The sequence below is a fragment of the Bison bison genome, unplaced genomic scaffold (genome assembly GCF_000754665.1).
Source record: "Bison bison bison isolate TAMUID 2011002044 unplaced genomic scaffold, Bison_UMD1.0 scf7180017864092, whole genome shotgun sequence".
Lineage (NCBI taxonomy): Eukaryota > Metazoa > Chordata > Mammalia > Artiodactyla > Bovidae > Bison > Bison bison.
This window is the reverse complement of record NW_011494664.1, coordinates 876,375-903,147: the sequence shown is the minus strand read 5'-3', so window position 1 is coordinate 903,147 and position 26,773 is coordinate 876,375. Positions and strand designations below refer to the sequence as shown.

Sequence of the window (26,773 nt, the reverse complement as noted above, 5' to 3'; positions counted from 1 at the left end):
AAAATGAAGATCATGGCATCCGGTCCCACCACTTCATGGGAAATAGATGGGGAAACAGTGCAAACAGTGTCAGACTTTATTTTTCTGGGCTCCAAAATCACTACAGATGGTGACTGCAGCCATGAAATTAAAAGACGCTTACTCCTTGGAAGGAAAGTTATGACCAACCTAAATAGCATATTCAAAAGCAGAGACAATACTTTGCTAACAAAGGTTCATCTAGTCAAGGCTACGGTTTTTCCTGTGGTCATGTATGGATGTGACAGTTGGACTGTGAAGAAGGCTGAGCACCGAAGAATTGATGCTTTTGAACTGTGGTGTTGGAGAAGACTCTTGAGAGTCCCTTGGACTGCAAGGAGATCCAACCAGTCCATTCTGAAGGAGATCAGCCCTGGGATTTCTTTGGAAGGAATGATGCTAAAGCTGAAACTCCAATACTTTGGCCACCTCATGTGAAGAGTTGACTCATTGGAAAAGACTCTGATGCTGGGAGGGATTGGGGGCAGGAGGAGAAGGGGATGACAGAGGATGAGATGACTGGATGGCATCACTGACTCGATGGACGTGAGTCTGAGTGAACTCTGGGAGTTGGTGATGGACAGGGAGGCCTGGCGTGCTGCAATTCATGGGGTCGCAAAGAGTCGGACATGACTGAGTGATTGATCTGATCTGATCTGATCTGATAGAGATCCTAGGTGCCAACTCGATTAGGCTTAATACGTTTTACTAAAAGTCTCAGTGATCTGGATTAAAATTAATTAAACTAATATGCCCCCCTTTTTTCCAATAATGTTGACTGTTTAAGACTGTAAAAATTCTTCATGATCAACTGTTTACAATAGAGCAAGGTAAGACAATGATTTTAGTATTATGTTTGTATCTATATGACCTCAAAACCCTCATATAAAAGGTTTCAGTCATTTATCTGGGGCTAATGCTTCTACAATGCTAAAGAGAGAGGTGTTTATAAAAACAAAAACTATTTTTGTACCATTAAGATGTCAGTATTTGTTAACATCTCCTACCATGCCCAAACTTAGGTTGATCAGCACAGTGTTATACATCAGAAACATGCAGATTAGCAAACAATTGGGTGACAGCTTATGAAGAGGCTGTTTCCAAGCAACATTACAAATGGAAAGCTATGTTAATTTCAAATTATGTAAGATAGAGAGGTGAGTCAAGTCTTAGTATTTAGTATTTTGTGGCTTTTCAAAGGGTTTGTCAATAAACAATGAAAATTAAATCTTTTCAGAATGGGTTGAGTATGATGAATATCAGTCATTGTATAGGCTTGATCTGCCCAGAATGGGGTGGATATTCCTGTTCTCCATCTTCAGGGCAAAAGTCCATCCTGAACTTGAACACAAAAGGCAGGCCTCAGAGAAGCAGGAAAGAACAAATATGTCTGTCTGGGCTTTTGTTTCTTGGATTTAGCCTTTAAGAAGTCTAAGGCTCCTGAAGGCTACTTCTAGGTGGCAGTGGTTGAAATGACCCCCCAGAAGAATCAAGGCCAAGAGCTAAGGAAGAGGTTTTCGAGAGCAGTGCTGTTCACAATGCAACCCACCAGGAAAACGTGAAATCAATTTTAGTGGGCGTCAAATCAGTATCTGAAGAGAAGAAAAAAAGCCAGTGTCGTAAGTATTGTTTTGTGAAGTGTACTTCGATTGTATCTGCGTGCACTAGATCATATGGAAAACTAGATTTCTTGGTGTGGGTAGAGATCAAAAATGTTTGAAAGCCCCTGTAGAGGATCCAAATCTCAAAACTGAGATTATACAGTTTCATGTTACTCTTTATTGTTTAGACCTTTATAGCAAGATCATGTCTAAATTTTCTATCCTACTTTTAGCTCTGCAACAACTAACTAAAATTGAAGTCCTGAACTAGAGAACCGAGGAGAAAGAGCCCCCTCCTGTGACCAGCACAGGGGTGACAGTGATAATGAAAGGAGGGGTTGCCCAAAGGCAGGAAAATATCTGGAAGAATTAGTGCTGCAATTTTTCAACTGCCTCTTCCCATAAGGAGCTTTTCCCCTTGTACCATTACCCTGTAGAACTGGATTATGTTATAAAGAAAATCTGTCAGCTTTCTTATACTCTGTTTTTTCCCAATCAACTAAGGAGTAAAAAAATTGGCTATAAGGGGTTAGACCTGAGGTTCTCTTACAGGTAGGATGATTATCTAAAGGATTTATCTTCCAAACTAGGGCATGTTGGAGGTGAAAGGTGGTATTCACAAAACAGGATCCCATTTTGTGTCCTTGAAATCAACAAAAACCTAAGCTCCAAAAGATTGGTTGATAATGAAAACAGTTTCTTTTTAGCTATGGAAACTGAGAGAACAGAATACTGTAGTAAATATTAATTAATGTCTAGTTTTAATAGGAACCGTGTGGTAAGAGATAAAGATTTAGCTTGCTAATTATTTTTTATTCAGAGTAATCTTGAAGTGAATTCAGTTTGTAAGCTTCACAATGATTAATAAGGGGGAATTGAAGTAAGGAAAGAAATAGCCTAAAGTATTCAGTGGGAGGGGGAGATCAGCTGGTGCCAAGTACTTGCAAAAGCTAAACACTGTAGCAGTAATTTAAATGATGTTATCCTTTAATTTTTTAGAAACTTGAAGTATGCAGGAAACTTTTCTAAGAACAAACTGATTTGGGCAAACACTGTTTATAATTTAACATGTAGATATTTAGCATCCATCTTATAAACTGCTTTTAATCTTAAATGGTTGCTTTGATTCCTCATTTTCAAATAAACCATTAAAAACTATCTAATTGATTCTGTGTATAATAGTCTCTGGAAGCAGAAGAGCAAAATTTAAACTCACCTTGTCTTCATACATCCTTTTGGCTTCCCTTAATTCAGAACGTAGTTGAGAAACAGTAGATTCCAGGTCACTGAGTTGGCGCATATACATTGAGTTTTGGTTTCTTGCTTGCTCTCTAAGAAGGGTTTAAAGAGGGAATAAGAGCAAACAAGATCTAAGGCAGAAGGAAAAGAGCATGACAGAGGATGAGATGGTTGGATGGCATCACTGATTCAGTGGACATGAACTTGGGTTAACTCCGGGAGATGGTGGCCTGGTGTGCAACAGTCCACAGGGTCACAAAGAATTGGACATGACTTGGCAACTGAACAACAAGGGCAATTAGCGAACTAAGAGTAAGTGTGATACCTAAGGGCGCTCTAGCTTTTAGGTACTTTCACTAATTATTTAATATAGCCACTAGTCTTTTATCTTTCAAATTGGTTACTAAAACCTTAAGTTCAAAATGTTAACTGTTAAACATAGATGATGCATACACAGGAGTTCATTTTACAATTTTCTCTCTGTATGACTGAAAATGTCCATATAAAAAGTTTCAACATGGGAATGCAAATTATAAAATTATTTGTATGTTGTTAGTCACTAAGTCATGTCTGACTCCTTGCAAACCCATTGACTTATATGTATAATTTATATATATTTACACACATGTGCATGCTCAGTCACTCAGTCATGTATGACTCTTTGTGACCCCATAGACTATAGCCTCTGGGACCCTCTGTCCATGGGATTTTCCAGGCAAGAATACTGGAATGGCTTGCCATTTCCTCCCCCAGTGGATCTTCCTGACCCAGGGATCAAACCCATGTTTCCTGTGTCTCCTGCATTGGCAGGTAGATTCTTTACTATTGAGCCACCTGGGAAGCCCATCTACACACACACACACACACACACACACACACACACACACACACAGATATATAGTGTGTGTTTGTTTTATCCAATCAGTTGAAATGTAGACAAAAATTAAAACATCCAAACCCCAAGAGGCCCAAATACTTGCCATAATACTTCTGATATGGTTATAAAGTATTATCTATATGTTAAATAATCTTTTCCATTTACTTGAATGTTACAAAAGTTTCACTTTCTTGTAGAATCAACTATTAAGCATTTAAAAAAAAGATCTTAGAACAAAAATCAAAAAATAAAATGAAGATAAATAGCTATCAACTTCAAACCACCAGGACACACATACTGAATGATTTCCAATTGACTCTGGATACTGTTGGCTTGGCTCCGAGCACTGCTAGCTTTCTCGGTGAGTCCTGTTATTTCAGCTTCATGTTCACTTATTAATTGTTCAATCCTATAGAAAGAATGTGGTGATAGTTATTTGATACAGATTTTGCCTAATAATGAATTATTCTAAAAATTAATGATTTTCAACACTCACATTTGGTATTTTGTTTTAGCTTTTTATGACAAGTATCTAGCTCTGGGAGTTGGTGATGGACAGGGAGGCCTCGCGTGCTGCAGTCCATGGTGTTGCAAAGAGTCGGACACGACTGAGCAACTGAACTGAACTGATGACAAGTATTTAAGCTGGATACAGAATCCTTTATCCAAATCCTTTGGGAGCCAGTCAGGCTTTGGAATTCAGAATTTTTAAAAAATATTATGATGGTAATAAAGAATAGTATTAAGTATCATGTGACTTCCCCAGAGAGATCTATGGAAGTGTCTCAGAAGCCAGACATCACTAATGCAATGGTAAGTTTTTAAATATTCACAGTAAATCATGAAGACTATAAAAAGCTTAACATTAGCTCAGATTAGGTTTTGCCAACAAAACTGACATAGTATCTAACCTTGACCAAATTGTAGTCAGATGCCTCTTGGCACTTAGAAGCCTAGGCTTAGTAAGAACTTTGCTAAGTCAGTTTAGTGAGAACCTCACACCCCATGCCTCCTCCTAGTAATTTTCCACCCAATGACCCCCTCACCCTGCTTCTTGGCTATGAATCCCCATTTGCCCATGTTGGACTGGGAGTTGAGCCTCATCACTAATTCAAACACCTTTTGCAACAGTCTTGAATGACATCTTCCCTACTTTTCAAATAAGTGTCAGAATAAATTTTTCATTAACATGAGTTTCCTACAAATCTATGGGGGGAAAAAAAAATCTGTGTTTTAGAGCTTTTTAGATATTGGAATTGCTGATGAGAGATCGTAGACTTGTGCTATAGTTTCACTATGATCTTCTATACCTCAGCCAGAAACCTACCGATCTTGATGTTGTTGAAGAAGTAGTTCCATTTTGTTTTGTGATTCAGATTTCAGTGCTTCAAGCTGATCCTCTACCTGGTTATAAAAAAGAAATATTGATTGACGAACTGGTAAATCTAAAGCCTGGAAAAGAAAATTATATGCCTTATACTATTGTCTTAATGAATTTTAATATAAAATTGACATAGTGTTCTCACCACTTACTGGAAATATCCTCCCTTTAAGATAAGAAATCTCTGTGTCTAATTCTCTTAGGACTTTACTAATAGCTGAGGCCATGTTTCGGGAGTGGATGGTAGACATGCTGTCATGTTCAAATACTTTCTTGCCTGAGGCTTCTTCAAAGTCAACTAGGACTGATCGGATTTCTTGAAGCACTCCCTCATGACTAAGCATCATCTTTCTTAGCTGCTCTATCTGTGTGCTGCTATCTTTCAGCATATCGTCCTTAAGGCATTTGGCAGCTTCAAGTTCATGAACTGTATTTTGAAGCTGATTTCGTAAATCCTCCTGGGACTGACTCTCCCTTCGTCTATGAAATAAATGAAAGAAAAGAAATAATATTGATAAAACTCAGATTCACACAAGTGATTTTACTCTAGAAAAAGTAAAATTTTAAAATAATTTCAGGTAAAGAAGCCCAACCTGATGTCAGCCATGGCATCTCTCTCCATCTGCATCTCTTGAAGTTTTGTTTGCAAATCAATGACTGATTGTCTTAAGTAAAACTTTTGTTTCTCATGCAATTCATTGCTCTGGAAAAAAAGTGTCCTGCAAATTAGTCTTCATCAGATGAACCTATTTCCTTATAGCTAGTAATTTCCAAAAATCTATATACCAATCATTTACTTTTTAAAAAAAAATTCTGTGTCTTTTTAAAGAAATTATTAATATTTATTTGGCTGCATTGAGCCTTAGTTGTGGCGCGTGGGCTCTTCACTGTGGTGTGTGAATTTCTCTCCAGAGCAGAGGCCTCAGTAGTTGCAGCTTGCCAGCATAGTTGCCCCGTAACACGTGGGATCTTAGTTCTCTGACCAAGGATCAAACCCATGTGCTCTGCACTGAAAGGCAGATTCCTAACCACTGGATCACCAGGAAGTCCCTCAATTGTTTGTTCTTATGTGTACTTCGTTCCCCCTTCACCACTGTCTGGGGCCTAATTAATCATTTCTAACATAGATTTTTGGAATACCCCTTTCAATCCACTTACTTTATAACCAAAGCATCATTTCTAGAACAAATCTGACTTATAGCTCAAGAAAGAGACAGGAATAAACTCTATTCCTGAGGATAGAAGTGGTTGAAATTGTGTATACAGAAAAGTCAACCCCCACCTCAAACTGACTTAAAAAACTTGGCAGCAGATAAGTACTATTCAAAAATCAAGGTGTTCTACTACAAAGAAATTCACAAAGATCTCTAAAATCAGGCACTGAGAGGTCTCCCAGAGTAACAGTTGACATCCCATCTAATTATCCCAAAGTAAAGCCATCAAGTTCTTCCCATAGACAGACTGCCAGCAGTTTTTTTTTTCCCCCTACTGTTCATTCTTGAGTATGAACAAAAAGCCAAAAACCACTGAACACTTGAAGGAAGATTACAAAATAAAAAAGAGACCAAGATGAAACAAATGAGAAAATACCCAGAAAAAAATATCCAAAGAAACAAAAAGTGATAATGCAACAGTGGAAGAACATTTCCAAAAACTTGTATTAGAGAGAAATTTGAAAGACATTTTTGCTATAAAGTAAGAATAGGACTATGATCAGAGAAGAAAGGGTTCCTGGAAATTAAAAATACGACTGAAAACTAAAAAGTTGCAATAGAAATGTTGGAAGTCAAGAAATGCCCCTTTAAGTAGAAAAAGTAGATAAAATTTTTGAAAGAAAAAATTAGAGATTTAGAGGTTCAACCTAGACAACAGGAGCTTCCAAAAGAGAGAACTGAGAAAACAGAGAAACTGTCAAAGGAAAAAAAAAATTTAATTCTTCAGAGCCATGAAATTAAAAGATGCCTGATTCTTGGAAGAAAAGCTATGACCAACCTAGACAACATATTAAAAAGCAGAGACGTCTGCCAACAAAGGTCTGTCTAGTCAAAGCTATGGTTTTTCCAGTTTTTCCAGTAATCACGTATGGATGTGAGAGTTGGACTATAAAGAAAGCTGAGCGCCGAAGAATTGATGCTTTTGAACTGTGGTGTTGGAGGAGACTCTCAAGAATCCCTTGGACTGCAAGGAGATCAAACCAGTCCATCCTAAAGGAAATCAGTCCTCAATATTCATTGGAAGGATTGATGGTGAAGCTGCAACTCCAATACTTTGGCCACCTGATACAAAGAACTGACCTGATGCTGGGAAGAATTGAAGGCAGGAAGAGAAGGGGATGACAGAGGATGAGATGGTTGGATGGCATCACCAACCTGATGGACATGATTTTGAGCAAGCTCCAGGAGTTGGTGATGGACTGGGAAGCCTGGTGTGCTGCAGTCCATAGGGCTGCAAAGAGTTGGACATGACTGAGCGACTGAACTGAACTGAAAGGCACAAATCTACAGATCAAAAGGGTCCACTGAGTCCCTTTTCGGGCTAGCACAGTGAATGAAAAAAACGAAAATCTACACCTATGTACATTATAGTGGAATTTCAGAGATAAAGACCCTAAAGTTTCCAAAGATGAACCTCAACTAAGAAAAAAAATATCATCTACAAAGAAACAAGAATCAGATAGACATCTTCTCAGTCTCTGCAAGAGCACACAATATTTTCAAAGGATTGAAAGAAAATAACTTTCAACTTTATCCAGCTTAAGTCATTTTCAGGATGAAAAAAATTCACACAATGTATGTCCCATATACTTTTTCTTAAAGTTTCTAAAGATGTGTTCTGACTAAATGAAGAAATAAATCAAGAAAGAAGAAAAAGGAAAATAATAAATCCTGGAAATCATGGCTCCAACCAGGAAAGTAGTGATAATAATCTCAAGAAAATATATTTTTTTAAACTTTTTTTAGTTATACAACAGACCTAAGAAAAAACTCATCTAGACTAGACAAAAGAACTAAAGAGTCCTGGGTTAAAGGAAGGTATGATAGAAAACCTATATGATAATTTTTTAATAAGGATATGATAAAGGTAAATAGTATAAAGGAATAAGAAAGGCAATTGGGAACCACAGGAAAAACAAAAACTACACAACAAAGGAAGCAGAAAAGGTTACTACCTGATTCTGCAGTTCACAGTGTTTATATAGCCACTATAAGGTGGGACCCTCTATCTTTTTCTCTAATAGTCCAGGTGATGGCTATAGTCTGAACTTTGGAATGTAACAGTGCAAATGAAACCATATTTGAGAAATATATGAGGTGCACTGGACAGACTTGGCAGCAAAGTGCATGTCAGGGAAAATGCAGAGGTATCAAGAATGAATCAGGTTTTTGCCCTCTGCAACTGTATAAATGTAGCACCACACAAAGCTAGAAGAAAGGCTTGGGGAAAATCAGGTGTGTAATTGGAAATGGTGAGTTTATGGAGCCTGAGAAACCTTTCAAGCAGAAACGCCCAGGAGGAACACAGGTGCACTAACTGGGTGTGGAGACCAGTTAAGAGTTCTGATCAGATGTGTAAACTGAACAGGCACTGACATATACACGGCAACAGAAGCCATGGAAATCACTATTACAGTCTACGGAGGGTTTTGTTGGAAGAAGAAAACTGAAAAAGAATGAGCTGGAGGAAAGTTAGGAGAGTGTGCTTCCAAGAGACCTAAGATAAAAGAGTGCTTCAAGATGAAAACAACTGTCATATGTGTCAAATGTTGTGGAAGAGGCAGGTAAGATAAAGCATTGATTAGATTTAGCATCAGTGCTTACCCCACTGAAGCATATCCTGTCACTATCACTTTCTACGTTAAATACCTCAGCCATGAGACTGTAAACATGCACATAAAAAGGAGACATCTTTTCCGTCTTTATATGTCCAATACCTAGTATAATATCTGTTACATGGGAGGTTTGTGATAAATATTATGGCTCCAAATAACCCTGTTATTTACTTACTGATATAACTATTAATAATTTATTGGGAGCCAGTCAAGTGTCACATACTCTGCCAGAGGACAGATGTGGAAAATTAATTAAGGCATTGTTTCTATTCCTCATTGGTATTTCTGTGCCTCACCCACCTATCTATCATCAATCCATCTCTATTAGTGTACTTATCATAAAGTATTGTCAGTGTTTATATGCCACCTCCCTTCGAGACTATGAACTTATGAGTCCTATCTTATTCATCTTTGCATCCTCTGTACATAACACAGTGATACATCTTTTTCAGCACTTAATAAACTTGTAGAATTCTTAAGTGTTTACACAGTCTGATGAGACAGAACAATGCACTGGTAATACAATAAAAAGCACTAAATACTACAACAGACGTGTGCACAAGGAGCAATAACTGTACAGAGGAAATCACGCCTACCCGTGTCCAGAGGAAAGGTTTCAGAGAAAAACGCTTGAGCTGAGTCTTGACTGAGACTAAGAACTGCCAGGTAGACAGGTAGAGAAGGGGCAATGATCTGGCAAAAGCATGAGGGTCTAGAATTGTATGGTACATCTAGGGAAGAGCAGGTGGCTTGATACTGCTAGAATGGAGGATATATATAAGGAGCAGGTAGCAGAAGAGGCTAAAATGCACAGGGAAAAGTTAGATTATAAAGGCGTCTGTGTAAGTTTGACTCTAAGCTATAGACTGCTCAGATCCAACATGCAGTTGTAAAGCTGACTAAATCCAGCTTGATTCTACATAAGGTCCACTTGAAGTGTTTATGCATTAATTTCTAAACACTATTTAGCTATCACGTATACACACACATCTAAAATCCGATCCCCTACCACCACTTTGAAAAGAAAAACCTGCTATCATGATAGCAGCACAGCAGGCTTGAACCAATTATTAATTATAATAATAGCTGAATGTCATTAAGCATAACACTTTGAGCTATCCAAGTTTCACTAAGATTACACCAAGAGCACAGCAAAAGAATCAATTTGCAACTCACTTCATTTAGTCTTCTCTGCAAATCTTTGACTTGATGTGAATATTCTTCCAAAACACGCTCAATGTGTTCCTTTCCAGGGTAAGGAATGACTTTTCTATGAGAATCAAGTTCCACTTCATATTTAGGGAAAAAAGGAATTTGTGTTATAGTCCCAGTTGAAGATGTGTTTTCAATTATTGTTCCACGAATAGATGACATAAAAAATGGACTTGAAGAACCTAAATATTAAAGAATTGATTAACCAATTAATTAACTGAATAATAAAATAATTTTGTGGTGAACAATTATCCCAGGTGATGCCCTTACTGAACCCTGCAGGAGCTCAAGGTCTCATGGGGAAAAGAGACAAGTGATAGTCGCTCTGAGAGAGAAGGGCACAAGGTAAAAAGGAGGAGCAGGATAGGAAGGAGGGGGAAGTTTTACTTGCTAGTGATCAAGTGATACTTGTGTTGAATGAGCCTTGAAGCATCTATGACTATGAAGTAACTAGCCTGTATTGTAACTCAGTATGTATGAGTAACTAGTATGTATAGTAACTAGTTTGTTTGTATAGTAACTCTATGGTACTGTATCTGAATTCGAGTTTTCAGTATGAACTTAAAAAAAAGAAATCTAATTCCCAATTTTAAGACACTGAACACTCCCAGACACAGTGTCACTTCAGTAGCAACAGGCACACGAGATCCTGGTGTGTGATTACTATTTCCTACTAAAAGGAACCAGGGCTCCTTATCAAATGGCTGATTCCAGGTCTGGTGGAACAGGAAAAGTACAGTGTGAGTCCCAATTAAGAACCACTACCTTTATCAGACAGAAAAAAAAAAAAAGTATTGTAGGAATAAGAGAGTGAGAGTGCTAGAAGATAGCAGACTGGATTCTAGAAGCCCAACTGTTTTTGGCAATAAGATCCAAGATAGGAAAGTGAGTAGCTGTTAGCAGTTCAGTCGCTCAGTCGTGACCAACTCTTTGAGACCACAAGAACTGCAGCACACCAGGCTTCCCTGTCCATCACCAACTCCCAGAGTTTGCTCAAAATCATGTCCATCAAGTCGACAATACCATCTAACCATTTCATCCTCTGTTGTCCCCTTCGCCTCCTGCCTTCAATCTTTCCCAGCTGAGGGTGTTTTCCAAGAGTCAGCTCTTCCATTCAGGTGGCCAAAGTATTAGAGCTTCAGCATCAGTCCTTCCAATGAATATTCAGGATTGATTTCCTTTAGGATGGACTGGGTGCATCTCCTTGCAGTCCAAGGGACTCTCAAGAGTCCTCTCCAGTACCACAGTTCAAAATCATCAATTCTTTGGTGCTCAGTTTTATGGTCCAACTCTCACATCCATACAGGACCACTGGAAAAACCATCCTTGACCAGACAGACCTTTGTTGGCAAAGTAATGCCTCTGCTTTGTAATATGCTGTCTAGGTTGGTCATAGCTTTTCTTCCAAGGAGCAAGTGTCTTTTAATTTTCATGGCTGCAGTCACCATTGGCAGTGATTTTGGAGCCCCTCAAAATAAAATCTGTTTCCACTGTTCCCCCATCTATTGGCCATGAAGTGATGAGACCAGATGCCATGATCTTCGTTTTCTGAATGTTGAGTTTTAAGCCAGCCTTTTCACTCTCCTCTTTCACTTTCATCAAGAGGCTCTTTAGTTCCTCTTTGCTTTCTGCCATGAGGGTGGTGTCATCTGCATATCTGAGGTTATTGATATTTCTCCCAGCAATCTTGATTCCAGCATGTGCTTCATCCAGCCTGGCATTTTGCATGATGTACTCTGCACATAAGCTAAATAAGCAAGGTGACAATATATACAGCCTTGACATACTCCTTCCCCAATTTGGAACCAGTCCGATGTTCCATGTCTGGTTCTAACTCCTGCTTCTTGACCTGCATACAGATTTCTCAGGAGGCAGGTAAGGTGGTCTGGTATTCCAATCTCTTTAAGAATTTTCCAGTTTGCTGTGATCCATACAGTCAATGGCTTTGGTAAGTCAATAAAGCAGAAATAGATGTTTTTCTGAAACTCTCTTGCTTTTTCTATTATTGATTTGATCTCTGGTTCCTCTACCTTTTCTAAATCCAGTTTGACCATCTGGAAGTTCCTGGTTCCTGTACTGTTGAAGCCTGGCTTGGAGAATTTTGAGCATTGCTTTGCTACCATGTGAGATGAGCGCAATTGTATGGTAGTTTGAACATTCTTTGGCATTGCCTTTCTTTGGGACTGGAATGAAAAGTGACCTTCTTCAGTTTGTGGCCACTGCTGAGTTTCTGAATTTGCTGACATAAGGAGCACAGCACTTTTACAGCATCATCTTTTAGGACCTGAAATAACTCAACTGAATTCCAATACCTCCACTAGCTTTGTTCGTAGTGATGCTTCCAAAGGCCCACTTGACTTCGCATTCCAGGATGCCTGACTCTAGGTGAGTGATCACACCATCGTGATTATCTGGGTCATTAAGATCTTTTTTTGTATAGTTCTTCTGTGTATTCTTGCCAACTCTTCTTAATATCTTCTGCTTCTGTTAGGTCCACACCACTCCTGTCCTTTATCATGCCCATCTTTGCATGAAATGTTCCCTTGGTATCTCTAATTTTCTTGAAGAGATCTCTAGTCTTTTCCATTCTATTGTTTTCCTGTATTTCTTTGCACTGATCACTGCAGAAGGCTTTCTTATCTCTCTCTGGAATTCTTTGGAACTCAGCACTCAAATGGGTATGCCTTTCCTTTTCTCCTTTGCCTTTTGCTGTACAGATCAAATGATTGAGTAACTAGAGTACAGAAGCCATGAGTCTGAGACCTTAGATGGTCATCCATGAGGACAATGACACTGCAGGATGATGGTGTGCCTGGGGCGGGAGTGACAGTCCATGAGCTAAAAGCCCATGCCCCCACTGGCTGATGGATATCATGCAGGTGGGGAGGTGAGCAAGGGGAATGAGCAGGGTGGACGGATCTAGTAAGATGGAGGTGCCAACGGCATGAGCATCCTAAGGAGCAGAAACTTTTACACAATAAGCATGTGAAGATAAGTCTGTAAGCAGACCAGTGGAAAAACAGACCTGTAATTCAGAATGAACTCTGGCTGCATTCTTTCAGACGAGAGAGACATGAAGGGAAAGCAGACAGGGTTGTACAGTCACCTGCCTGACTGCCACAGAGTCCCTTCCCTGCCATATGCTGTGGAGACCATCCTTCCAATGCCCCATTCCCAGCACATTTCCTGGTAGGTTCACAATGTTCACAGAAGCTGAGGGACTCTCCTCTCTCCTGCCTCAGACGGGCTTCTGGCAGTGAGTGGTAGGTCCGTCTCCAGCAGGCAACCCAGTCCGTGGTTCCAGCTCCTGTTTCCACCCACATCTTATGACAGTTCCTATTCTCAGGGTCCTTTTGGCCCAGAGGCTGGTAGCAGCTTCCTGCTGTGGTTGATCTCTGCGTTCTCTCATCTCCTGTGAACCTTTTTGGCTCTTTCAACACCTGTGTTATAAATTTTCTGTATTAAGTGCCACCTATTTATTCCACCTGTTTCTGTCTTCTGTCTGCTATCTGCTGACATAATTTTCATCAGAGTCAATGGGAAGCCTGAACAGTAGCCATGGGAATGGAGAGGTAAAATGCATTCAAGAGACATTTCTGAGACTAGAGAAAGCAGGACGTCGTACTTGATTGGATGTGGCGGGGAGAGGTGTAAGGGAAAAGAAGTCAAAATGATGCAGAACTGGGGCCTGGGGCTGACCAAGGAAGAGAAGGCATTTAGAGAAACGGCATGTGCGGAAGTGCCTCAACATGGAAACAGTCTTCAAACCAGAAAATAATGTGAACACATGCTAAAAAATAGACATGCTATTTTTAAAAGATTAAACAACTTCTTCCTTATAAAGCAGAATTATAAATAATCTGGTTATCATTCATGAACAAGGTCTGTGACCTGCACAGTTAAACCAAAACATACTAAAACACAGTGGCTTGAATGAATATTATGAAGGCTGCTTAGTTCTAATTTTCTCCCATTTTCGTTTTATAAAAAACACATACCTGCATTGGATGGGATGCCACTGCTTGGCAAAAGATGTTCATTTTTGGGTTCACAAGGTTTTTGTTCCATATTAAATATTTGCTACCTCTTCTTAGAGATCTTGAAATATGAATGCTTCCCTATTTAGTTCTTTTAGTTCTTATCTATAAAAGACAGGGATTTAGTCTTTATTAATAAGGTAAAATGTGAAAAAAGTTCACAGAGGAGGAAATGACTATATTCACATTTGAAATTTAATAACAGGTTTTCACCAGGAAAATATTTACACAGAAATATTTTATTATTACATAAAATTAGTAAGTGAACAGAATCTTATTGTAAAACTTGTTGATTTTAATGGCCACGTGGTTTATTAAAGACAACCCGAAAATAAGAAACACTTTTAATTACTACAATTATTAGCACTCTGATCTGAGGTAGAGTTTTTTCTCTTCTTATATCTCTCTCATAAGTTACATTATCAAATAATGAAAGAAGGCACTTCCTCAGTAAAAAGTCACAAATTATGAAGAAAATTCAAATTTGAAATCATTAATAAAAGGTAATGGAGGAGGGCATGGCAACCCATTCAAGTATTCTTTCCTCGAAAATCACAGACAGAGGAGCCTGCTGGGCTACAGTCCATGGGGTCACAAACAGCTGGACACAACTGAGTGAGCACAATAAATGGTAAAAACTTCTTGGATATCAAACAGTGCTCATAATTTTAATTAGGCCAAGAGGGGGCTTTGGGGTTTGAAGAACACTGGTAGAGGCCTGATTCCAAATCTTCTCCTTATCCTCTGAATATCCATAAAATCAACAACAACAACAAAAAAACAAATAAAAGCACATGGGCTCCAAGCCTTTAGCATTCCCAGAAGACAGAGAATGCCACAGATTTCAAATTATCTGTTAGCAGAGGGAAATTTTTTTCCAAAAGTGCTCCCATACTCTACCAACCAGCACTACAGGCCTCTGGGTGTGGACAGTGGGAAAGGAGAGGCTAAAGAGACTGAAAAGGAGCAGAGGGCCGAGAGGAAGCACAGAATGGCCTGCAGAAAGTGAACAAAAAGAGCCAGGTTACTAAGCACAGGCTGGAACGTGATAGTCTCTGGCTGTGCAGTTAGGGCTTGAAAGTGGGCAGGCGCTAGGAGTGTCAGCCTCAGAGAAGAGTGTTTCCGGGGGAGACATGGTCTCCCCTGGAGATGTGGCAGTAAAGGGAAGAAGGAAATGAGAGGGGAAATTTTAGGAACCAGCAGAAGCAAAAAGAAGCAAGATATGCCAGTGCTCCTTCTACCCCTCCCACCTAATATTCCCCCACCATCCATAAAAGAGAATGCCTGGAAGACAGCTCTCTCAGACCAATAGTCCTGTCCACTAAATAAACAGAAAATAATTAAAAATAGATCACATCCATACAAAACTTCCACAAAATATCATAAAATGTGTATAAAATCTTTTCTGCTCATGAAAAGTCCCCCAAACCCTCCCCAACAACAAACATGAACTCAAAGAAAGCTGTAACACAACACTCCAAGCTGAACTAAATATTCTCAAACAAGCATTTGGGAATAATGAAAAGTCACCCTTGAATAAGAATTGTAAAATGTAAGAACAAAAGTGGACAAGAAACAAAGAAAACAAGCAAGTCATCAGGAAGAAACGAAATGAGAGTTGCTTAAAGTAAGGAAAGAGAGAGAAGAAAAACACAAAATTATATCAGAAATGAAGACCAAATTACAAAGACCAGAGAATAAACTGCGATGTAAACTTAATAAAGGCATTGAAGGAAATCAGGAGAACAACCAAGAGGATGAAAACTGAGATAAAGAAGAAAAAAGGGTTGGAGAGGAAGTGAAAGAAATGGACGACAGGCAAAGGAGGTTGAATATAATTGGTGTCCCTGAAGAAAAAAAGTCCAAAAAATGAAATAGAACTATTATTTAAAACTATAATCCAAGGAAGCGTCCTAGAAATAAAGGAAGATCCAAATCTACACATTTTTTGAGACTAAGGAAAATCAGCCAAGAATGATTAACTTTGAAATACATCCTATCGAAACAACATTAAGATGTTAAAGACTATGAAAAAAATCCTTAGGGCCTTCAGGCAAAAAAAAAAATGAAGTAATTTATAAAGGCAAAAAGATTAGAATGGCATCAGATTATTCAAAAACAACATACAAAGCAAGGCAACAGAAGAGCAGCATTTTCAAGAAATATAAGGAAAAAGAAAGTACAAACCAAGCCTATTATATCCAGCCAAGATCAAAAGATACAAAAGCATGGAAAAGCAGTTTTGAATGTGCCAGAACACTGTACATAAGTACCCCTTCTGATGAATCTACCAGAGGGAGTGAAGCTTCATCCAACCAATAGATGACCAGCAAATGTGGCAACCTGGTAACAGCTGGTGTAAAACCAAAGTTTTTCCAGAGGTTTTAAATTTTTCAAAATAAAACTTGGGAAAAGGGAGGATTATGTTTAAAAAAAAAAGATGACTGGGAACACTGAAAAAAAGACTTACGTGAACATTTTAAATATTCAATTGTAGAGTTGAGACTAAAATATGAGAAGGGTAATGGCACAGAAAAATAATATATAAATATTATATGTGTGACAATAGAGAACAGCTACAACTAAAGATGGGAAGAGAGAATAAAAGGGAAATAGAGGGCCACTGGTTGTAAAAGGTACCATTTAAAATTGACAAAAAGCAAAAGGCTAAATAAGAAAAAAAGTTGGAGGGGTTATGGGTGTAGTATAGAAAGCATTAATGCAAAGGTAACAACTGGAATAAAAATAAAAACCTTAAATGCCAAAAGAATTTTTTTAAAAAAGAAGAAACACCAAATAAACACATTAATATAATATAACACACACAGTAATTACACCACAAGATAATAATGTAATAACAATGAGACAGAATTTAGGCCAACACAACAGTCATGTCAGTAAATCTGAAAGGACTTGACTATTCAAAGAAATTTCAAATTAGCTCTTAAAAAAATTCAACTCTGTGCTGTACATAAGAGGAAACTAAAAGGCACTGATTAAAAAAAAAAACAAACATCAAATAAAGTGACACCATGATCTGCTAGGCAAATGAATTCAATACGAAAGCATGGGGTAGCCATACTATCCAAAGCAATGTGCAGACTTAATGTGATCCCTATTAATATTACCCATGGCATTTTTCACAGAACTAGGACAAATAATTTCAAATGTATATAGAACCATAAAAGACCCAGAATTGCCAAAGCAATCCTGAGGAAAATAAAACAAAGCAGGAGGCATACCCCTCCCAGACTTCAGACAATATTACAAAGCTACAGTAGTCAAAACAGCATGGTATTGGCTGCCCCCCACCCCCCGACCCTCGCCACAGACATAGGGATCAATGGGACAGAACAGAGCCCAGAAATAAGCCCATAATTACCTATGGTCAATTAATCTTTGACAAAGGAGGCAAGAATATAAAATCAGAAAAAGTCTCTTCAGCAAGTAGTGCTGAAGAAGTTGGACAACTGCATGTAAATCAATGAAGTTAGAACACATCCTCATACCATACACAAAAGTAAACTCAAAATGACTTAAAGACTTAAATATAAGACATGACAACTCCTAGAAGAGAACATATAGAAAATATTTTCTAATAAAGTCATACCAATGTTTTCTTAGGTTAATCTCCCAAAGCAATAGAAATAAAAGCAAAAATAAACAAATGGGCCCTAATCAAATTTATAAGCTTTCGCACAGCAAATGAAACTACAAACAGAATGAAAAGACAACCTACAGACTGGGAGAAAATACTTGCAAATGATGTGATTGACAAAGGATTAATTTTCAAAATATACAAAAGCTTATACAACTCAATAACAAAAAAGCAAACAACCCAATCAAAAGTGGGCAGAAGACCTAAATAGACATTTCTCCAGAGAAGAAATATAGATGGCCAACGGGCATATGAAAAGATGCTCATCACTAATTATTAGATATTTATAAATAAAAACTACAATGAGGTACTACCACATACCAATCAGAATAGCCATCAATAAAAAGTCTACAAACAATAAAGTTTGGAGAGGATGCAAAGAAAAGGGAACCCTTTTACACTGTTGGTAGGAATGTACATTGGTACAGCCATTATAAAAAACAGTATGAAGGTTCCTCAAAAAACTAGAGTAGCCATATGATCCAGCGATCCCACTCCTGGGCATCTACCCAGACAAAACTGTAATTCAAAAAGAGATGTGCACCCCTGTGTTCACAGCAGCACTATTTACAACAGCCAAGACATGGAAACAACCCAAATGTCCACTGACCCACTGACAGATGAATGGATAAAGAATATTCGTGTATATATACAATTTAATACCATTTGCAGCGACATGAATGGACCTAGAGATTATCATAGTAAGCAAAGTAAGTCAGAAAAAGACAAATACCATATGATATCACTTATACGTGGAACCTAAAATATTACACAAATGAGTGTTATCGATGAAACAGAAACAGACTCACAGAAATAGAGAACAGACTCACGGTGGCCAAGGGGAAGAGCACTGGGAGGGAAGGATTGGGAGTTTGGAATTAGCAGATGCAAACTATTATATATTCAATGGATAAACAACAAGGTCCTATTGTATAGCACAAGGAACTATATTCAATATCCTATAATAAGCCATAATAGAAAAGAATATGAAAAAATATATATGTATAATTTTGCTGTACAGCAGAAATTAACACAACATTGTAAATCAAATATACATCAAAAAAAATTTTTTTTAAAAAAGCATGGGTTAAAATCCTGATATCAGACCAAACAGTCTTCAAGCCAACGAGTATTAAGTAAGACAAAGGCACTTGAGTTAAATGCTTCATTCCACAATAACAATACCTCCAACTCTATGTACCATATAACACAGCAATCATTTAGATAAAACATAAATTATAGGAAATGCAATAATAACTAGAAACAATAATAATGAGAGGCTTTAACACATCACTCAGCATGAGATAGATCAAGCAGCGAAAAAATAAGTAAGACTATAAAAGATTTAAAAATAATTACTAAGGTAGACTTTGTGGATATACATTGAACACTATATTTTAATAATAGAGAATATAACTTCCTCTCAAGTACACATAGAATATTCACAAAACTCAATCATACTCTAGGACACAAATAATAGATTAGCAGCTTCCATAAACAGAAATGACAAACATCTCCCTCTGGTCACAATGTAATATGAGAAAGTAAAAGTAAAACCCCAAAAGCAAAAAAGCCTTTCCACTTAAAAATTAAAAGGCTTTGTATTAAATAACTCTTGTGTGATAAAAGAAATATAAACAAATTTTTAAATTTCTAAAAATATGACATATCAGAATCTGAGATACATTAGAGCAATGCAAAAAAGAAAATTCCCAGCCTTAAACACCTATTTTAATTTTTAAAAAAAACATGAAAATAAGTGAATTAGATCTGTAACACAAACAGATTTCTAATACAAAAAGGGAGGGGGTAATGTAACAAAAGCACATGGTAGGACTTAATAAAGATAAAAGCAGAAATTAAGAAAACAGAAAAACAATTTAAAAAACAGAAAAACAATAGATCACATTAATGAATCAGAATCCTAATTCTTTAAAAAATAAATGTAGGTAAGAACTATCAAAATGATGGAAAGAGGAATATTACACAGAACATACTGCTCATCATTTTTACAATGTAAGCATTGTGTTAAAAGTTATTTTTAAACACTTCTGAGCTAAAAAGAATTTTTGCTGTTGAACAAAATTCGTTTTTATTACACTTACACTTTTGCCTTTTAGATTACTGAGGTGCCATCTGTCAAAACAATGATTAAATTCTACCTTAATATGTTTATACTATCATTTTTAGGAAATAAGTGGCAGGGAAACATTAAGGGAAACATTCCATAAAGAATTCTAACAAATGGAATGTTACTCAAGATTGCTAGGCAATTTAAATGTTCTAAATAGAAGAAATTGCTATTTGGGGAATTAAAAAACCTCTCATTTAAACAAGTTTTATCATGAATGTTTGCTGTTTAACTTAGCTTACACACTAAAATGATATATTTGGGGATTCTTCAGGATGATAAAAGTAAGAAAATGTAAATTATTGAGTAATGTTATCATAAATTAGACATAGATCCAAAGCATGAAGGAGTAGGGCAGGTGGAATCAAAGCCCAGCATTAGGAGATCATACACTAATCCACTCTGCTTGAAAGCAGACTTTGGGCTATCAAGAAAGAAACAAAATCTACAAGCAAGATAAGCAGAACAGGTATGTCTACTTGCCAATGCTGCTAGTTATTTTTATGTATATAGAGTAATGAAATGTCTTTTAAAAATTATTTGTAATCTAGATTTTCACTGTTTTAGACTGACCAAATCATTAAACTGGTCAAATCATTCATTATTTATTTTCATTGCGTTGTAAGAATTGTAACCTTATTCCTATATTCGGGCATAAAACTTATTAAATTACTAAGGATTTCTGGAAAAAGAATTTTTTTTTTTGTCTCAGTAAGTCATGAAACTGTGAAAATGCTGCACTTTGTTGATTTGCGGATCAAAACATGAACTTACATGTGTTTGATTTAAACCTCTGATAAAAGCACACAGATGAGATCTTGGCCTCTTCGAGTATGCCAAGATTCATTAAGAACAATTCTGCCTGGTTTAAAATTATGAACAGGTTCACACTGAAAGAAGCCTAAATTTCTGACAAGTAATAGCTAGGTAAAGATTCTACTCTTGTTATTTAATTAGAATGTTGCAGAAAAAGGCCTTAAAAGAGGCCACAGACCACAAAAAGAGGACTTTTGGAGGAAAAGAAGGTTATAGGCTTTAGTTTTTGTTACACAGTTGAGCTAAGGGACTTAAAACTATCTCCTGGGTTTTCACCTCTTCTCCTTGGCTTCCAAAATCTGTGGTGACTGTACACCTGTACTTTCCCTAATGTGACCAGTCCTCACCTTGATTTCTTTCTGTATGGCTATGCCAGGTAGCCCTCTACTGTGACTGTGATGGAATGTGACTGTCTCCATAGTAAGCTGATTCAGAATCCATGATCTATTTTGATTTGGAAAGATTACTTACAATGTGGGCTTCCCTGATAACTCAGTTGGTAAAGAATCCACCTGCAATGCAGGAGACCCCGGTTTGATTCCTGGGTCAGGGAGATCCCCTGGAGAAGGGAAAGGCTACCCACTCCAATATTCTGGCCTGGAGAATTCCATGGATTGTATAGTCCATGGGATCGAAAAGAGCTGGACAAGACTGAGCAACTTTCACTTTCACTTACAATGTGTGTTACATTTAGATTACTGGATTCATCAATGAATGACTCAAGCCCTTAGGGTGCTACCTTTCACAGAAGTCTGAGATTGGTGATTTTATAAAGCTAGTCCATACTCTTGTAGAACCAGTCTGCAGGTATGTTTTCCCCAGGAAATCCTAAGGTACTCTAGTGTGTTAGTCAGTCAGTCTTATCTGACTCTTTGAAACCCCATGGACTATAGCCTGCCAGGCTCCTTTGTCCATGGGATTCTCCAGGTAAGAATACTGGAGTGTGTTGCCATTTCTTTCTCCAGGGGATCTTCCCAACCCAGGGATTGAACCCAGGTCCTTGTATTGCAGGAAGACTTTTTACCATCTGAGCCACCATGGAAGACTAAGACTAATCCATATATCACATGTCTGGGCCAGTACAGTCTGAGAAACACAATGAAGAGAGCAGTTTTTTCTGAATAAAACCTTTATTGCCTGAGTTATTGTTCTCACTACTAACTTCACATCACTCATGGGTTCAAATTCTAGCTCTGTGATCTACCACCTATGTGACCTTGAGAACAATATTTAACCTCTGTAAGACTATAAGATAGATTCAGAGTATATACCACAAAAGAATAAGAATTACCTGAGATAACTCATCAGACTTACTATCCTGTTGCCTCAATCTATAGGAAACTAGCACTACATAATGGAATAGTAAACCAAGAATAACAACACTGTTTTTGAAATTTAAGCAGTGTATACCAGCTCACTTTCCCATAATAAATGGCCATATCTTTCTGTTTATCTAGAAAGAAGGTACGTTTCATATACGTACTCTAAAGGAAAATAAAGTGGGTTTAGAATGCACTGAGTACACAGAGGGACCATTATAACGTAATACAGAATTAAGTTCGTAAGATTCTACATCACCAGTACATGAGACCATTTTGGAAGGAGGCAGCCCAGAAGAAAAACAGAACTTAGAATCGTAATTCTGCCTTTGGTCACCTGTGAAAGCATTGGCAAATCTATTCACGTCTCTGAGCCTCAATTCCCACCATTACTAAATGAGGTTAGGGGTGTGTCTTCCAAACTTTTTTTAAGGAGTGGAAGCCTTTCATTGAACCTTCAGACACCTGACTACACACCCTCCTCTCTGCCCTCCAAATACCTTTATGGAATACAGAAGGCTCCACTGAGCAGAATTTGAAAACCACAGAGATAAACGCATTATAACTTTACTATATTAGATATTCTAGCCTAGGCATTGATCACGCTTAAGACCTCAGGCTCTAAAATTAGTTGCAGATAAAATAAATTAGTGCTATCAGTTTTATTTAGTCACAATTCTTAAGTATAACCCAAAGCAAAACAAGAAATACCTTAAAATCTGGATATTCTTATTTTCACTTATCCTAGTAACACCTGAAAAACAGAAAATATTTTAAAATCTGCTTATTAATACATACACTACTTCATTATCTAAAATTTATTATTTTCAAAAAGTTCAACTTGCAAGTTCATTTTCATCATTTAAGATCTTGACAACACCTAAAACATTCATACAATAGCAACAACAAAAGTTCGAATTCTCCCTTGCGTTTATCTTGTATATGAAAGTACTGACATTTTAAATTTATAGCACTTAAAATAGCACCTGTGGCACTTTTCTACACTAAGTTTATACAACAGAACATGTTCATCTATATGCTCCCTACTTTGCTGTGCTTAGTCGCTCAGTCGTGTCTGACTCTTTGTGACCCCAGGGACTGTAGCCTGCCAGGCTCCTCTGTCCATGGGATTCTCCAGGCAAGAATACTGGAGTGGGTTGCCATTTCCTCTTCCAGGGGATCTTCCCACCCTAAGGATTGCACCCAGGTCTCCTGCATTGCAGGTGGATTCTTTACCCTCTGAGCCACCAGGGAAGCCCATGCTCTCTATTGGTCCAATGCTAATCTTGTACAGGTCTCACTGACATGATCAAGATAAGGCAGCAAGTAAACCAACAGGCCCGTTATCTACATTTCCAGCCTTTCTCTAGGTACTTCCAAACTAACTTAAATAGATCCCCTGAACTGCTTTTCACTGCTTGGAGATGCTCTGACGAGGTAACAGCTCTTGTGCTTGGTTAGAAAAGTTACTGAGTAGAGGAAATTCTACCTATAAATTAGCAACAGTTCTATAAATCTTAAGCAATGTAGCTGAGAAAAACAACTAGGAATTTTGGAATATCTCAGTGGACTCTAAGTGAGCAGCTGCCTTACTGGAAAAATGAATGACAACACAAATATCAAATCATAATGTAAAATCTGAAACATAATGTTATATATCATTTAACGTCAACTGAAAAAAAGAATGATGATATTCTATGTGCAGAATGAGGACTAATGAACAGAAGTAAAGGGAGATAGGTTCTAGCTCAGAGTAGAAAGGGACATTCTAAAAACTGGAGCACATTCTATATGTACACAGTGGACCTCCTTGTGAGGTGTTCAAGCTGAAAGTGGATGAGCATTTGTTGAAATGACAACTGCCACTGGCTTTCCTCTCCTGGCAGAGTGTTGAACTAGAAGAATTGTAAAATCCTCTCCAATCTGGATATTCTATGATTTTGTATGGAGAAACTTCAGCAAAAAGATGACCCCAAATACAATGACTTCTCACAGGTGATTCCAGTCAGCAAAGCCAGACAGGGGTAACTCCACTGCTTCCAGAAAATTTCATGCTTTGTTGTTAAAAAAATTGAGGGGGCTCTAGATTCATCTTTATCCCAAATCTGGTCTCTTTGCATTCCTACCTAACCTATTTCCTAGGATGCTCTCAGATAGTGATACCATAAAGCCAGCTTTCCAAGTCAGACATTTCAGTGTCTTCTTCTGTTATTCATTTATTCAAACTCCACCTTCTGTTGAGTAATACCTTTTAACTCAGTGAAGGAGACTTAAATGTGGTCGTAAGTTATAAGGAAGGAATCCTGGCATATGCAGCTTAGTTATTTTTAGTTCTATTGTATTCTTTCATGCTTTAACCAACTCTTACTAGACCTGCTACAAAATCCCTCACAATGATCCTCCTAAGTTTCAGTTTCTTACAATCTTCCTTTAACATAGGAGCTATTCTGCCACAACTTGCTCAAAAATAACAGCTTAAACTAAGACTAGCTCTCAAAGCCCTTTACGATCTGGCCTAACCAACCTCTCAGCCTCACCTCCTTCATCCTCACTCCCCTGGCGCACAGTGTCCATTCAAAGCTGTATCCTGAGCATGCCCTGCTCTTTCAGGACCCTCCTTTATTTATACTCTATTTCTTCCTCCTTTCTTCCCTGAAAACCCGTCTCCAGTTTAGTTTTCAGTGAAGTGGAGAAAGAGATTCAAAACTATGTAGTTGGTAGCAACATACACTGATCCAGCCTTAAAATCAACATTCTAATAATAAGGGAAAGAACACAACCCAATGCCTCTGAAAGACATCATTTAATGTGGGGAACTGTATTTGGAGGACATACTTTCCTCACTCTTCCCACATCAAAAGTAGTAAAATTTAATTAAATCATCCATGCATATAAAACACTTAGCACAAGGCCTGGTACACAGTAAGCCTCTGGTAATTATTAACTGCTTTTAGTAGCATTTTGATGGTTTACAGTGTATTGCCACTATGAATACTGCCTCTGTAAATACTAGAGACAGAGCTTTTGTAAGATCACGACCAATCAAGTTTCTGCCCTTGTGGATCTTATATTCTAACAGAGAAAGACATTAACAAAATAAATCAAAAATATAATTTTGGAGAGTGGTCAAGTGCAATGATGAGAATAACACAGAGTAGTAACATACAGAGTTGAGTTGAGGCTACTTAGCAGGTCAGGGAAGGACTTCCTGAAGTGACATGTGAGCTGAATGACAAAAAGTCAGCTCTGCAGAGGACTGGGGAAGATCCTAAGAGGAAGTACCACAGGCAAAGGTCTGGAGATAAGAAAGACTATGTGTTCACTGACCGCCAGGGAGGAGGCTAGTGGAGCCTACACATAGTCCAGGGAGAACGGGAGGTCTGCTTACAGACAGCCAGCTGCGTCCTGTGTCCAAAGAAACACTGTGCTTTTTAGGAGTTCCTTTTCTAAATTATCTTGAGAAGTTGCTGGTGAGGTTGGCTGGTTGTAGAGTTCATGGGTCCTTGAAAAAGCTACATTAAGGACTTGGAGGTTTATTCTAATTGCAATGGAAAGCCACTGGAGCATTTTAACAAGAGGCATATAATCTTCCAGAGGCTGGGTGGGAAATATGCTGAGTAGAAGCAGCGGTCAGTTTTGAAGCCACTGGAGTAGTCCCTGCAGAGGAATTAAAACCTTAACTCTAAAGTAGGCCAGTGATTAGAGAAGGCAATGGCAACCCACTCCAGTACTCTGCCTGGAAACTGCCATGGACGGAGGAGCCTGGGGTAGGCTGCCGTCTATGCAGTCGTACAGAGTCAGACATGACTGAAGCAACTTAGCAGCAGCAGCAGCAGGCCAGTGATCAAAAGCAGATTGGTGCTGGGGTTGGGAATGGAGACTGGCTACGAATGGGTACAAGTGATCTTTTTTGGGTGATGGAAACGTTCTAAAACTGAATCATGGTGACTTAATAAAAATCATTGGATTTTATACTTAACATTGATGAATTTTATGGTAAGCAAATTAAACCTCAAAAAAGTAGTTCAAAAATAAAGCAGATTGGCTACTCTTTGTACATTTCTGTAATGCTTTGTGGAGTAAGAATAGGGATGCAAATTAGCTGCCTGGGACCCAGAAGTCAATCAACTAAATCTAAACACTTTTTTTTTTTTTCCCCCTGCATCCTAATCCTAAATATTGCAGTGTCTTAATTTCAAGATAACTAGAGATTGCTTTTAACTTCCTTATGGAACCATTTTAGCATTGTCTCTTTTCTCCTGGATTGAACCTATAACTCAATTTCCAGGTGTCTGCAACTCTTATTTGATATACACATGATAGTTCTCCAACAACATCTTAGCTAAGGACCAAACCTAAGTCATTTTGTACCTATATTCTCTTAACCAGATCAAATGCAGTGATATATTAAGAGAAATACAAAGAAAGTTTAAAGAAAATTGCTTTAGTGCTAGACCATCTCTTTCTAATGCAACTAATTTATTTTCCCTTCTCACCAAATTCTCTGCTTAAATCTTTTCCTTAGGATGTACAGGGTTCAGGAAATACTCAATGGTCTCCACTACAACACCTGCCACTGCCCCAGCTGGAAAGCTTTAAAACATTCATCAATACAGGCCTGATTCTATGTGACTTATAAGCATAATTGTATGTAA

The 26,773-nt window shown here is 37.9% G+C and overlaps 1 protein-coding gene across 5 annotated transcripts in view; it reads right to left on the bottom strand.

Annotated features, from left to right (window-relative positions):
- CCDC158 (coiled-coil domain containing 158) overlaps positions 1–26,773 on the bottom strand; it is an 83,038-nt gene that overhangs the window by 53,434 nt on the left and 2,831 nt on the right. For 3 of the 5 annotated variants that reach the window (XM_010838128.1, XM_010838133.1, XM_010838131.1), the window contains exons 1-8: positions 22,830–22,875; positions 14,156–14,299; positions 10,122–10,339; positions 5,710–5,819; positions 5,269–5,596; positions 5,063–5,139; positions 4,034–4,144; positions 2,836–2,950 (exon numbers count right to left, since the gene is read on the bottom strand). In XM_010838128.1, coding sequence (XP_010836430.1) covers positions 2,836–2,950; positions 4,034–4,144; positions 5,063–5,139; positions 5,269–5,596; positions 5,710–5,819; positions 10,122–10,339; positions 14,156–14,225 — 1,029 coding nt within the window. In that variant the 5' untranslated portion in view covers positions 14,226–14,299; positions 22,830–22,875. Of the gene's footprint in view, positions 1–2,835; positions 2,951–4,033; positions 4,145–5,062; positions 5,140–5,268; positions 5,597–5,709; positions 5,820–10,121; positions 10,340–14,155; positions 14,300–22,829; positions 22,876–26,773 lie in introns of those variants that run through there. The other 2 variants (XM_010838129.1, XM_010838132.1) reach the window with 2 other exon arrangements.